At 38.9% G+C, this 14102-nt stretch overlaps 1 protein-coding gene across 1 annotated transcript in view; it reads right to left on the bottom strand.

Moving 5' to 3' along the window:
* The window catches only part of nxph2 (neurexophilin 2), a 79441-nt gene extending 65785 nt beyond the window's left edge, over window positions 1-13656 (bottom strand). The window contains exons 1-2 of the mRNA XM_002933934.5: window positions 13215-13656; window positions 12946-13099 (exon numbers count right to left, since the gene is read on the bottom strand). Of these exons, the coding sequence (XP_002933980.1) occupies window positions 12946-12996 (51 nt within the window). The 5' untranslated portion in view covers window positions 12997-13099; window positions 13215-13656. The remainder of the gene's footprint in view (window positions 1-12945; window positions 13100-13214) is intronic.
* Window positions 13657-14102: the final 446 nt, after the last annotated feature.

Genomic DNA, 14102 nt, shown 5'->3' with positions numbered 1-14102 from the left:
ATAGCTTCCAATTTCCATTATTGCCCACTGGCGAGATGGGTAACAGGTGGCATCATAGTAGTTCTAAGGGCAACCTAATACACTGAGCCTGTGTTGTTTCATCATTGTTTTCTCTTTTTTTCTACTTTCTGGGGGTGATTTTTCTCAACCTTGAACGCGCCAACTCCGGAGATGCCCATGTTGGTGTCCTGGCCAGTCTCATTGTTATTTGCTACTTGTAAAACTGAGCAGTAAGCAGCTAAATACATGTTTGATGGCCAGCAGTAAAGCTGGTGATTGAATGTCTTGTAATGGTGTCTGGCCTAATAAATCAGATTTATCCACATTTTTTCAAAGCTTTAACATTGCAATGACAGTGAACATTCACGGTGCAGTTACTAATCTCACAGCCCTGGGGTACTTATTGCCACAATGGCTAACTCAGTGCTCCCAGGGCATCAAGGGCCATTACGCTTGATAGGTAATGGCAAAATAAAATATTCTCTTTTTAACTAGACAAGCCTGGCTATTGTTGTGATCCACTCAGCCATAACTATCTTTTGGGTAAGCTCCCAGACCACCCCTCAGCCACAATTCTTTCTGGGGGCTTCCAATAATAAAAGTGGTCACATGTTGGTGGCAAATGTCACAATTTACCTGCCCCCCAGCTCTGAAGGGCTGGTTGGGGCAAGGAGTCTCTAGTTCTCTGAAATAGCAGTCTGGTGTGGCTTCAAGTTATTTCATTAAACATTAAACCAAATGGCCCAATAGAGAAGAGGCTAATTTGACAGGAAAGGGAGACTTCTAATTCAGGGCCGGAAGTAGGGGTAGGCAGAAGAGGCCCGTGCCTAGGGTGCAAGGATCTGGGGGCACTAGGCACATATTTCCCCCCCCCCCAGGGTCGGACTGGGGGGTGCAGGGCCCACCCTGCCAGCTGCCCCTCCCCCCCACAGGGCCCCCGCTGACCGACCCTGCAGGGGCCCCCCAACCCCCCCCCCGCAGGGTCCCCCACCCTACATCCTCCCCTGAGCGTGCATAATTAAACTCGTTAGGGGTGGAACGGTAAGCAGGGGGAGCGCTGACAAGGTTCGGGTCTGGGCCGCCGGGGCCCACTGGGGTTTTTCCCGGTATCCCGGCGGCCCAGACCCCACCCTGCCCCTAGTCTGTGTCCCTGTCCCCCACTGCGTGTCTCTTACTTCTCTTCCCCCTTTCTTCACAGTGGGCAACCCCACGTTTGAAGGGGGGGAGCAAGGAGGCCGGCAGGGTTGCCTGGGGCGATAGGGCGCCATGTTTTGGTGCTGACCCAGTTACATTTTACTCAGCCTTACCTGATTATATATGAAATATACATATAGATTTTGACAGTAAGGGGTGATTAATCAATGCTCAAATTTGTTTACGCAAAAACTCCTAAATTCTTACCAAAACCAGATTGTTTAATATTTATTAAGCCCCCCAAAAAATCCAAAAAACTTGAATGCAAAACTTTGGCATCTAAAAGCTTGCGAGTTCATGTCGAAGTCAATGGGAGCGGTCCTAGGCAAAAATGATGCGGTTTTTCAATTCAAATTTTTTTAAAAATGTTTTGAGAGTTTATAAACTAAATTATGGGCAGCATACGAATTTGACGCATTCGAGTTTTTTTCTTGGTTTGATTTGCTCGAGTTTTTTTATATTTTACATTTTTAAACAAATATTCAAGTTTGAGTTTATTTGTATCGAAAAAAAAATTCACAAATTCCGAAATTGCTAAATAAGCCTTTAGCAATATATAGATTTTTATATGGGCTTGGGATCAAGTACAGGTACTGTTTTATTATTACAGAGAAAAGGGAATCATTTAACCATTAAATAAACCCAATAGGGCTGTTCTGCCCCCAATAAGGGGTAATTATATCTTAGTTGGGATCAAGTACAGGTACTGTTTTATTATTACAGAGAAAAGGGAATCATTTAACCATTAAATAAACCCAATAGGGCTGTTCTGCCCCAATAAGGGGTAATTATATCTTAGTTGGGATCAAGTACAGGTACTGTTTTATTATTACAGAGAAAGGGAATCATTTAACCATTAAATAAACCCAATAGGGCTGTTCTGCCCCCAATAAGGGGTAATTATATCTTAGTTGGGATCAAGTACAGGTACTGTTTTATTATTACAGAGAAAAGGGAATCATTTAACCATTAAATAAACCCAATAGGGCTGTTCTGCCCCCAATAAGGGGTAATTATATCTTAGTTGGGATCAAGTACAGGTACTGTTTTATTATTACAGAGAAAAGGGAATCATTTAACCATTAAATAAACCCAATAGGGCTGTTCTGCCCCAATAAGGGGTAATTATATCTTAGTTGGGATCAAGTACAGGTACTGTTTTATTATTACAGAGAAAAGGGAATCATTTAACCATTAAATAAACCCAATAGGATTGTTCTGCCCCCAATAAGGGGTAATTATATCTTAGTTGGGATCAAGTACAGGTAAATAAATTCAGAAATGAAAAAAATAAATATGATAAATAAAATAAAAGGTCATTCCCATTCTATGGAAGGGCACAGAATTAGATGTGTATTTAAGACTCGGATGAGTAACTTAAAGCTAATGAAACGTCTCTGTTCCTGGGCAGTTCCCTGGCTGAGACGGTGTCGGCGCAATGCACTTACGCCCATAATTTACGGTACTTTCCATTGACCCCCCTGACCCTGGAGTGCGGATAGCGAGGTAAATGGAAATCATTACTCAAAAAAATGTGTCCATTACGAGGTGTCTACCAGGGCTCTGATCATAAACAAAGCGGGGAATAAACCCCCCCCCCCCGGCTCATTCATTGGCTCGTTTGTTTGCCAATGATTAGATAAAAGGTGCGTATTTCATTCCGGTGAGTTGGCAAATCTATGGAACTGGGACTGACGTTTGGTAATTGCAATTAGTATAATTTTAAAGAAAAACACACGCGTTTAGGAGCTCAGTAATGGACTTATAGACCGGCACCTTTAACCTCGGCACAATGATGGGATAAATAACGCAGTGTGTTGTTTTTACAAGTTAGTTGTTAATTAAGGGTGAGGAAGAAAAATGTAAAGAACCTGTAAGAACAAAACACATATCAGTGTTACTGTGGACCTGATTAAAGGCAAACTTACCCTGAACACAGTGGCGTAACTATATGCTGCTGCCCCCCTGCAAAAAATCTTTGGAGGGGCATGATGTGCACATCCACCCCTACTTGCCCCACCCCCACCTGCTTGCCTGCCTGCTCTTATGCCCCCCCCTTCCCTGCCAGTCAGGGTTGGGGGGAAAACCTGGTGGGCCCCCCTGACCCAGACCCAATCCCTGCCTTCCCTTCCCTGTCACTGCCCCACTGTCCTTCTCCCCCAGTCAGAGCAAAAGTAAGTATAAGGTGGGCACATGGGGGAGGAGCTTGAGGAGGGGGTGCGGGCAGTTAGAGGGGGTCCCTGGGGTAGCAGCCTCGCATACGCCACACCAACCCTGCCACCAGCTCTGTGTAAGGAGAGTGGCTAGGGATGGGGGCTTTTTATAGAGAAGGCAGACCCCCAAGGTCTGCCCCCCCCCTGCAGCTGAGCAGTCTGCTTCCTACTGTACATAGGCCATCTACAAACTCTCTGCTCCCATTGGCCAGTTCCTGTTATTTTAACCCCTTTCATCCTCTCCACCTCCCCAATGGCACTTGATAATTGCAGTAAATGCTCCCAAATCGAAAATTGATTTAGTGGGAAAAGCAACATCTTGTGATTTCCAGAGAAACGTCACATTACTCTATTGTGCTCAGATTTTTCTAAGCAAAGCAACATCATAAGATTTCACTTTTCTCTCAAAATTAATTTTTGGCTGACTGTAGCCATCCGGCAGAAATAAACACCAGGCAGGGTCAGACTGGGACACTGGGAAACAACACAGCAGTCCCCACCAACCCAAGCCCCCCTGCCTGCCCTCCCTCCCATGATTGCATCAAAAGTAACTATAAGGTGCGTGCATGGGGGGGGAGGGTTGGCGGTGGATGAGGGGGCAGGGGACCCAGAAGGGGTATGGGAGCCCCTGGGGTAGTGGCCCTAGTGGGCCTCACACACCCCAGTCTGACCCTGACAGCAGGTGGTGCTGTTGTTTCAAATGTATTAAATTAGCAGCTATAAAACTGCTAATATCTTCAAAGCTAGAAAAAGCTGCTAATATAATGAATTTGAAACAACATGACCACCAGTTCATTTTGGCTGACTACAGTCGTCTGAAAATTGATTTATTCAGAAAAGCTACGTCTTGTGAAGTCACTTTGCTTAGAACTGGCCAGTGAAGCATCACATGACTCTACTCTGCTCTTATTTTCTAAGCAGATCAACATCACACAGACATTGCTTTTCCCCCCCAAATTAATTTTTGGCCGACTGTAGCAGAAATGAACAGCAGGTGGTGCTGTTGTTTCAAATTCATTATATTAGCGGGTGAAAAACTGATAATATCTTCAAAGCTAAACACAAAATGAATGTAAATTGCAAAAGTGCTTTGTAGAGATTGCAAAATAAGCGGCTTGGCTATATCTTATGGCACTAATAAACATTTTTTATTACAGATAATATTTTTGGGGACCTGTCTTTATCACAAAGAAGCACCAGCTTAAAACAGTTGTATTGACTTAATCACCTCTATGTTTCTACCCAGGAACCAATCAGGGCCTGGAGCTGCTACTAAGCTGATAAACCACCACTGTGGCCTTTTATGTTGCACCATTTGTTGCCAGAACTCGGAGGCACTTTGGCCACATCGGGGCAGAACACCGACACTACACAGTCTCGATCCAAAATCGGAACCTCGAGGAACAAAACAAAAGGGAAACGTCAAATCTAAAACGACGCAGAACGGGCTGACGACAAGTTAATGGGCTTGAACTGTTCACATAATAAAAGCACTAATGAAGAAATATAAATATCAGCCATAAAGTTTAAGTGGATGAAACTAACAACGCTTAAGAAAAGTGCTGGGTTGCTTGCAGCAAATCAAGTCATTTATCCCGGCTGCCTTAAGCAACCCATAATATTCTCCCTCTCTTAACAATAGGGGGGTGGGGTCAACATTGTAAATACTTTGAATCCAACCTATTTTATATGAGAAAAGTGTTCATTCTGTAATATTACAGGAGAGCCCTAAATGCCATTTGACTCCTGATTAGCCTCTTGTGCAAGAACTAAAACCATTGTATTCTATGGAGCTCATCTGCTATGTGCCCTATAGCCCGATTTCAATTTAAATGGCTGCCCCCATTGGCCACACAGCTGCATTTTTCATGAACAATATTTGAGCCTCTGAAGCAAACACTTCTGGTTACTGAGATTATAGATTATTGTGGCAAATCAAGTGGAGGAATGTTATATCTGAAGGCCATACTAAGGGTAGTCATCCTTACATTTTTGGGGTACTTGGGGAGCAACTGTAGGAACCATGCATGGACTAGGTCCTATGGTGGCTATGGTAGTGCCAGACTTTGGTATAGGTGCTCTGTGGGGTCTTGGTGCCCCAGTGATTCTCAGCAGGATTAGTGAAACATTGGAATACAAGGAAACTGCCCATTGTAGGGACTTACCTAGAGGGATAAGCCAGGTCTTTAGGGAGGTGGGAGCAATTGGGCCCCTGTGTTGTTTTTAGGAAGGATGTCTAAAGGGGTATATTTATCATACTGTGTAAAAAGTGGAGTGAAGCATTACCGGTGATGTTGCCCAGGGCAACCAATCATCAATTAGATTTCAACAGTTAGAAAACCAAAGCAAAGCATCTGATTGGCTGCTGTGGGCAACATCACCGGTAATATTTTACTCCACTTTTTACTCAGCACGATCAATATACCCCTAAGAAAACAATTCATTTTTATTTCACAGAACTTTTAATAGGTGTCTATTCAAGACATGTTTTCCGTGGGTTGTAATGTAGTAATGTCCCCAGCAGACTGTTACTAGATATGCCTTATAGGTTGGAGACAAATGTATTGACCAGTTAATGAGATATTTACCGTAATATGTTGTTCCTGTTCTAAGCAGGTTTGGCATTCATTATTTAGTTTACATGATTATCCTGCCTTATCTGCCTTTTTCCAGCCTGTAAATGAAATTGCTATCTGGTCGTCGGGGTCACCGACCCCAGCAACAACAGCTACAAAAACCCCAGTAAGAGTTCAGTTTTATTGTTATTGGTATTCTTATCTTTCTTTTTAGACCCTGGTCCACTGATCTTCCATTCTGACTTTAAAACAGCTGCCTGGTTGCTGGGGTATTTAAGCCCTAGTAACCAGATTGCTGTTGCAATTTTAAGCCAGTTGTAAAACGTTAAATGTCTGAATGTTTTTGGGTTATTTTTTTAAAAATATTTTTAATTACTGATTTAATAAAACACAAACTTTACCTTGATATTTGGTGTAGATGGGCCTATCATTTCCCATTTAAACAATGGTGTAATTTGTCACCACGTTCGTGGCAGGTTTTAACCCTTTAGATGTTGCCAAATTGCACACTCGGCAAAACAACTAATTAACGTTGGCTTTTAATAGGGGACAGATGGTAACAACGAGCATCAGCGGTTTTGCTCCTGTGGCACTAAGTGACCTAATCCAAATCCCTTTTTCTATTCCTGCCTCTCACACCTGTGTGTTATAGTCTAATATCACGTGGGATTTTTTTTCTTATTTATGTTAGTCTAAATATAAGAATACAAATAATAATAATTATAATAATTTGAACAATAACTAAAATAATAATGACAAAACTGTTTAAAAAAAAATTCTCAAATGTTCATGTACCATAAAATACCTAAAAAAATAAATGATAAATGAATACATAAAATAATCAAATTATATTAAACTATTCTGTAAAATAATATATTAATATTTATACAAATGGTTCAAATAATAATAATTAAATAATAGTTTAATTAAATATTCTGTAAAATAATCATATATTAATATGTATACAAAGGGTACACATAATAATAATAATAATAATAATAATAATAATAATAATAATAACAATAATAATAATAATAATAATAATAATAATAATAATAATAATAATAATAATAATAAATATTATTTAATTAAATATCCTGTAAAATCATAATGTATTAATATTTATAAAAAGGTTCAGATAATAATAATAATAAAATATTATTTAATTAAATATTCTGCTAAAAAATAATATATTAATATTTATAAAAAAGGGTTAAAAAAAAATATATAATAATAATAATAATAATAATAATAATAATAATAATAATAATAATAATAATAATAATAATAATAATAATAATAAAAAATATTATTTAATTAAATATCCTGTAAAATTATAATGTATTAATATTTATAAAAAAGGTTCAGATAATAATAATAATAATAAAATATTATTTAATTAAATATTCTGCTAAAAAATAATATATTAATATTTATAAAAAAGGGTTAAAAAAATAAATAAATAATAATAATAATAATAATAATAATAATAATAATAATAATAATAATAATAATAATAATAATAATAATAATAAAATATTATTTAATTAAATATTCTGCTAAAAAATAATATATTAATATTTATAAAAAAGGGTTAAAAAATAAATAAATAAATAAATAAATAATAATAATAATAATAATAATAATAATTTTTACACAATATTGACATTTTATTGTTTTTATATAATATTTTGCCATCTTATTTTACAATTTTTTTTAGATTTAACTTAAATATAAAAACTTTATAATTAGTACAATTATTTGTTGTTCATAGCTAACCATAATAATGTCATCTATTTAATCCAATGTATAAATCCATTATAAAACAATGATCATTCCTATTTATGTTTAAAATGAACATCTGTTAATCCATCAAAATCGTTCGGGGCACCATTTTGAATTGAAAAATGATGTTTTTTTTATTTTTATTTTTTTTATATTTTTTTCCTGCCATAAAAAAATGAATGTTTAAGCTTAAACGACAGTACAAAGTGTGTAGTCACGTAACAGAGCATTTTGGGATTTTTTTTTTTTTTTATCCACCAAAAGTTATATATTTTTTTCTTTTTTTTTCCTCTCTTTAATTCCGCGGCCAAGAACATGCTCTTCCCAGTGTGTTTTTCATCTTGGTAGCAAGAAAACCCTCCAGTAAAAATGTGAAGGAGGTAAACAGCATTTCATTGTACTGGATGCTGGCAATTTGAAAGCAATGTGAGCCTTATCGCTGGTCTGCAGCTCTGTAATTCATTGCTCGGCTAAAGTGGCTGAGAGGGGGAAAAGCATTACATGGGAAGCACAATCCATAGGCGGATTAGAATTTGACACACGCTTTCTCAAAAACTAATCAATCAACTCATGTAGTCATATGAGAAACTGGCTTTTAAAGAGGGTGTTTAATCTCCCCAAGGATTTTTTTTTTTTAATATTGCCTGGTAAGTACAACTGCAGCAACTGATTTATATGAGTGGGGGGGGGGGGCTCGATTAAAAAAAAAAAAAACTTTTGCAAAATGAGAATTCCCCCCCCCCCCGTATATACACATGTGCAATTTAACAGTATAATGAAGTAGAAAATGAATTTCATTCTCCAATTGGAAAGATAACGTTTATATACAAATTTAAAGTGCCCCCCCCCCCCCCATGTATATGAAGCACTTTCGTAGAAACAGCTGTTTCCAACACAGGTAAGGGATCCCTTATCTGGAAACCCATTATCCAGAAAGCTCGTCTCCCATAGACTCAATTTTAATCAAATAATTCAGAATTTTAAAACTGATTTCCTTTTTCCCCATAGTAATAAAACAGTACCTTGTAATTGATCCCAACTAAGATATAATTACCCCTTATTGGGGGCAGAACAGCCCTATTGGGTTTATTTAATGGTTAAATGATTCCCTTTTCTCTGTAATAATAAAACAGTACCTGTAATTGATCCCAACTAAGATATAATTACCCCTTATTGGGGCAGAACAGCCCTATTGGGTTTATTTAATGGTTAAATGATTCCCTTTTCTCTGTAATAATAAAACAGTACCTGTAATTGATCCCAACTAAGATATAATTACCCCTTATTGGGGCAGAACAGCCCTATTGGGTTTATTTAATGGTTAAATGATTCCCTTTTCTCTGTAATAATAAAACAGTACCTGTACTTGATCCCAACTAAGATATAATTACCCCTTATTGGGGGCAGAACAGCCCTATTGGGTTTATTTCATGGTTAAATGATTCCCTTTTCTCTGTAATAATAAAACAGTACCTGTAATTGATCCCAACTAAGATATAATTACCCCTTATTGGGGCAGAACAGCCCTATTGGGTTTATTTAATGGTTAAATGATTCCCTTTTCTCTGTAATAATAAAACAGTACCTGTACTTGATCCCAACTAAGATATAATTACCCCTTATTGGGGCAGAACAGCCCTATTGGGTTTATTTAATGGTTAAATGATTCCCTTTTCTCTGTAATAATAAAACAGTACCTGTACTTGATCCCAACTAAGATATAATTACCCCTTATTGGGGGCAGAACAGCCCTATTGGGTTTATTTAATGGTTAAATGATTCCCTTTTCTCTGTAATAATAAAACAGTACCTGTACTTGATCCCAACTAAGATATAATTACCCCTTATTGGGGGCAGAACAGCCCTATTAGGTTTATTTAATGGTTAAATGATTCCCTTTCCTCTGTAATAATAAAACAGTACCTGTACTTGATCCCAACTAAGATATAATTACCCCTTATTGGGTGCAAAACACTCCTATTGGGTTTAATTAATGGTTTATTGATTTTTTGGTAGACTTAAGATATGGAGATCCAAATTACAGAAAGACCCCTTATCCGGAATACCCTTGGTCCTGAGCATTCTGGATAACGGGTCCTATACCTGTATTTAGATTGTAAGCTCTTTTGGGCAGGGCTCTCTTCCCCTCTTGTATCGGTTACTGATTGCTTTATATGTTACTCTGTATGTCCAATGTATGAAACCCACTTATTGTACAGCGCTGCGGGATATGTTGGCGCTTTATACATAAATGTTAATAATAATAATAATAATAATAGTAATAATAATAAGAACATTGTGCCAATTTTTTGACCTCATTCTCCTGTTGACTCTTAACCTATGGGTTAAGACCCCAGATTAGCCCCCCCCTCCATGTTATGATGGGTCTCAATGACCCCCTTAAATAAAAATTAAAGGCCAAGCTAACATAGACAATAGTCGTTAAAATAAGGAGCATAATAAAATCTAATTTCCCTTGAGAAATAGAAGCCTATATACAAACAGTAACACAACCAAGTGCCTTATAAATAGGGGGCTATAAACGCTTCAGGAAGTATACAGTATTTGTCAACATGACGTCATGCCGTAAATTAATACGTGGGGGGCAGTTTTTGATACTTTATTAAGGCAGTTGTTTAATTAGACAGAAAGCCAGATTGTACATCCCTTTGAAAGTGGTTTTAAACCCCCATAGAAACGCCTTGATTGATATAGAACGCTCCCCCTCCAGTCTATGCGGCTACCAAGCAAATGTGCCAGAGAGGGGACTGGTTGGCCGTGACTCTCATATCCGCAGCCAATCTCTGCGCGGCTTTCATGTTGCATGTGTTTGTGTGCGCCCTGCCTATCTCTTGCTTACACAGTGGGAAGATACAGCCCAAGCTGGATATGGAGAATAGGGTGCTGCGCCCAACACATCTGGCACGTATTGGGCAAGGGCACAAAGAGCCCCCCAGGCTTTTCTCTATTATTTTACTTCATGTTGCCCAGGCCAGCTTTTGGTTTATCCCATTAACATTCAGTGTTTGCCCCCACCCCAGAGAGGCTATTACTGTTATCTCATCCTATGGTGATTGTACTGGGGGCTGCATACCGAAATGCACCGCTGCTTTCAACCCAGACATATAATCTCCAATATTCACCCCTGACAACTTTGCTTCTAACGTGTCATTGCAGAAAGTAGTATTTGTCTGGCTGTTCTCTGCACTGCTGGTTCTGACTCCTAAAACAATTTAGCAGTATCCAGGGGATTATTACACCTTCACTACATTGTGTCCAGAGTCTGAACCGGAGGACAGAATTGGGATAAACAAATACTGCTTTACTGCACTTAGACTGTAAAAATGACTGGAAAATGGCAATAAATGTATATTGGAAAGTTGGTTAGAATGGCAATTTCTATTAAGATCACCTTTTATACATTTCCTTTCTGTAAAAAACAATTATGGGTATTCTATGAAAAGCCTTGGGTGCAGGGAAATGATGGTTAAAAACCCCTATACTAATATAGAGTTATACCTATAACCCCATACCCTATATGGTTAAAAACCCTGTACCCAGAGATCGGTTATTGGTATATAGGATATAGCAGTCTATATGTTATAATGAAATGAAAATAAACTTAATTAAGTTTAATACAGGATTAAGTTGCCCTTTGAGATATATATATATATAGACTGCCCAGCACACTGCATTCTATTCAAGCTATCAAATAATATATGAAAATAGGATTTATTATGCAGAATGTTTAGGAGTCTCTTGGTATTTCCAGATAAGGGGTACAGGTATAGGACCCATTATCCAGAATGCTCGGGACCAAGGGTATTCCGGATAAGGGATCTTTCCATAATTTGGATCTCCATACCTTAAGCCTACTAAAAAATCAACAAAACATTAATTAAACCCCATAGGATTGTTTTGTATCCAATAAGGATTATTTATATCTTAGTTGGAATCAATTACAAGGTACTGTTTTATTATTACAGAGAAAAAGGAAATCAGTTTTAAAATTCTATATTATTTGATTAAAATGGAGTCTATGGGAGACGGGCTTTCCGTAATTCGGAGCTTTCTGGATAATGGGTTTCCGGATAAGAGATCCGATACCTGTATTTCTGGAATTTGGAGCACCTAAAAATCTACAAAAACATATGTACAGGTGTATATGTATATACAGTATATAGACAAGCCACTATATAATATATGCATTAATACTGTGTTACCCTACAACATGTACAAATCATTATGTTATTATTATTATATTCATTTAAACAATACACTTAAAAACGGCATTTTTAGATCCTTCTGGATAACGGGTCCCATACCTGTGCTCTTTGAATTTCAGCCTAAATGTTGCATTTACAAATACATTTTCTTTACAGCGTCAATCTTCTGGTTCCAGGGCAAATTAATGATCATTTCTATTGTATCTATATGAATAACGAGACGGTGGGGGGGGCTTCACGTGTTTGAGTAGTGAATAGTATATACTGCATGTAATGAATTCTGACATGTACAGGTATGTAACGTGTAATAGAATTAGACATTTTTTTAACTCTTCCGTGACCATGAAACGAAATGGGACATTTCAGCATAGGGATACACGTCGCTTATAGAGCACCCCAATCCAAAGAGTAAGGGGTGCTGGCTGAATCATTCCGCTGAACCCTGATATCAGTGGGTGGAAGGGAAGTGACAGTCGGAGCTGCTACAGAACTTACTGAGAGAGCGACTGCCAACGGCTCGTCTTTTATTTGACATTGAATCTTCTTCAGAAACTTATTGCATTGCAGTCAAAGGCCGGCAACTTTGGCTCAATCTGGGCTACCTGTATTACCTTTACCCCCACCCTAGCTATAGTAACCCTAGGGTCACCCATAATTCAGCAACGGGGATCTGTGCAGCTTTTAGCAGGGAGGTGCCTGGTTGCACTAAGGGCAACTTAAAGCCCAAGTGGCTCTGAGTTCTTGTCTCCTCTCCAGGATCCAACCTATCCAGTACCAGAGACTCAGACTAAAACAGACAGAAAAGTTTGAAACTAGTTTGCCAAAATACATTGCTTTTTCCTCTGAAGCCACAGTATGAAATCACAAAAGCCTCGGCTAAGAATGGGCGAATCCAGGCAGCACCTGTGCCCAGGGCACGGAAAAAAGGGCAAGTAAAACCATGGCACTTACCAGCTGAAAGAGGCACTTGACCACGATGAGGGACAGCAAATGGAGATCCATGGTTCCGCTTAGTGGTTTAGGAGACAACTTGGGGTTCTTGGTCCTTGTACATAGTCACATGGGGGTGCACGGTGGGAGTACAGACACATACCACTCTGATAACCTGTATGAAAATACAACCAGTTGGGGGGGGGGGGGATAGAAATGAATTAGTCCGACCATCGCCTACATGTGACATGGGCAGCACAAAAACTCTGACCTTGCCCTCCCCAATTTACCTTGTGAAATCCCGGGCGCTGGATTCCGGCACAGTTGTTCTTCCCGTGCCAAATCCCCACGCAAGGAAAAAAAAATAATCACCATTAATTCCCTGTTTTATTCCCAAAACGAGAATATAGGATCAAAGAAAAAAAGGAGACGACGATCCCGGATTCCAACTTTTCTGGCTTATTGGAAATTCTTCGGCACATTTCCCATTGTGGCTTTTTTCTTGTTTAGCCGGCAGGAGAGGAGAGGGTGCCAGGCCGGGGTGGGGGGCCCCCGGTGCTTTATAGGCAAATTCCAGAGAGATTCTAAGAGACCCCTTCAGTGTGACTGTCAGGCACTCACTCTATAGCTGGATCTGAGCAGCAGCGCACAGTAGCTCCACACAGCAGCTCCCAGCTCTCCAGCTCCGTGATCCACATTAATAGCTAGACACACCTCCAATAATGCAACTGCCAGCCGGCTTTTGTGCAACCGCCGCTTTCATTTGGACTTTTCCTCCATCTGCCCAGTGTGTCACATCTGAACTGGGAATTGCACAACTGCCTCCCTGTGCCCCCCGCACCCCCCTGGTCCAACCTAAATAACCTCTGGTCAACTTCAATCTGCAATCAGAAAGGAAATAGACAGGGCTGGGGCAGAACTGGGGATGTATTATAAACATTATTTTTATTATTATTATTATTTTTATTATTGCATTTCTAAAGGGGGAATCAACCAACCATTAGTATATGATTATAAACTGTTACCCAAGAGCTTACATTTGAGAATAGAGAAAGGCACTCCGCAGTTGGATGTTTATTATGGATTTACAAATAGGACAGTTTTGGTGGCCAACTTGTGCCCAGTTGGGCACTGATTTGTAAACTTGTGTTAAATATTGTACAGGTATAGGACCCGTT

This window comes from Xenopus tropicalis, chromosome 9 (assembly GCF_000004195.4).
Source record: "Xenopus tropicalis strain Nigerian chromosome 9, UCB_Xtro_10.0, whole genome shotgun sequence".
Classification (NCBI taxonomy): Eukaryota; Metazoa; Chordata; class Amphibia; order Anura; family Pipidae; genus Xenopus; species Xenopus tropicalis.
Note: the sequence above shows the minus strand (reverse complement) of the source record. Positions and strands in the feature narration are given on the sequence as shown.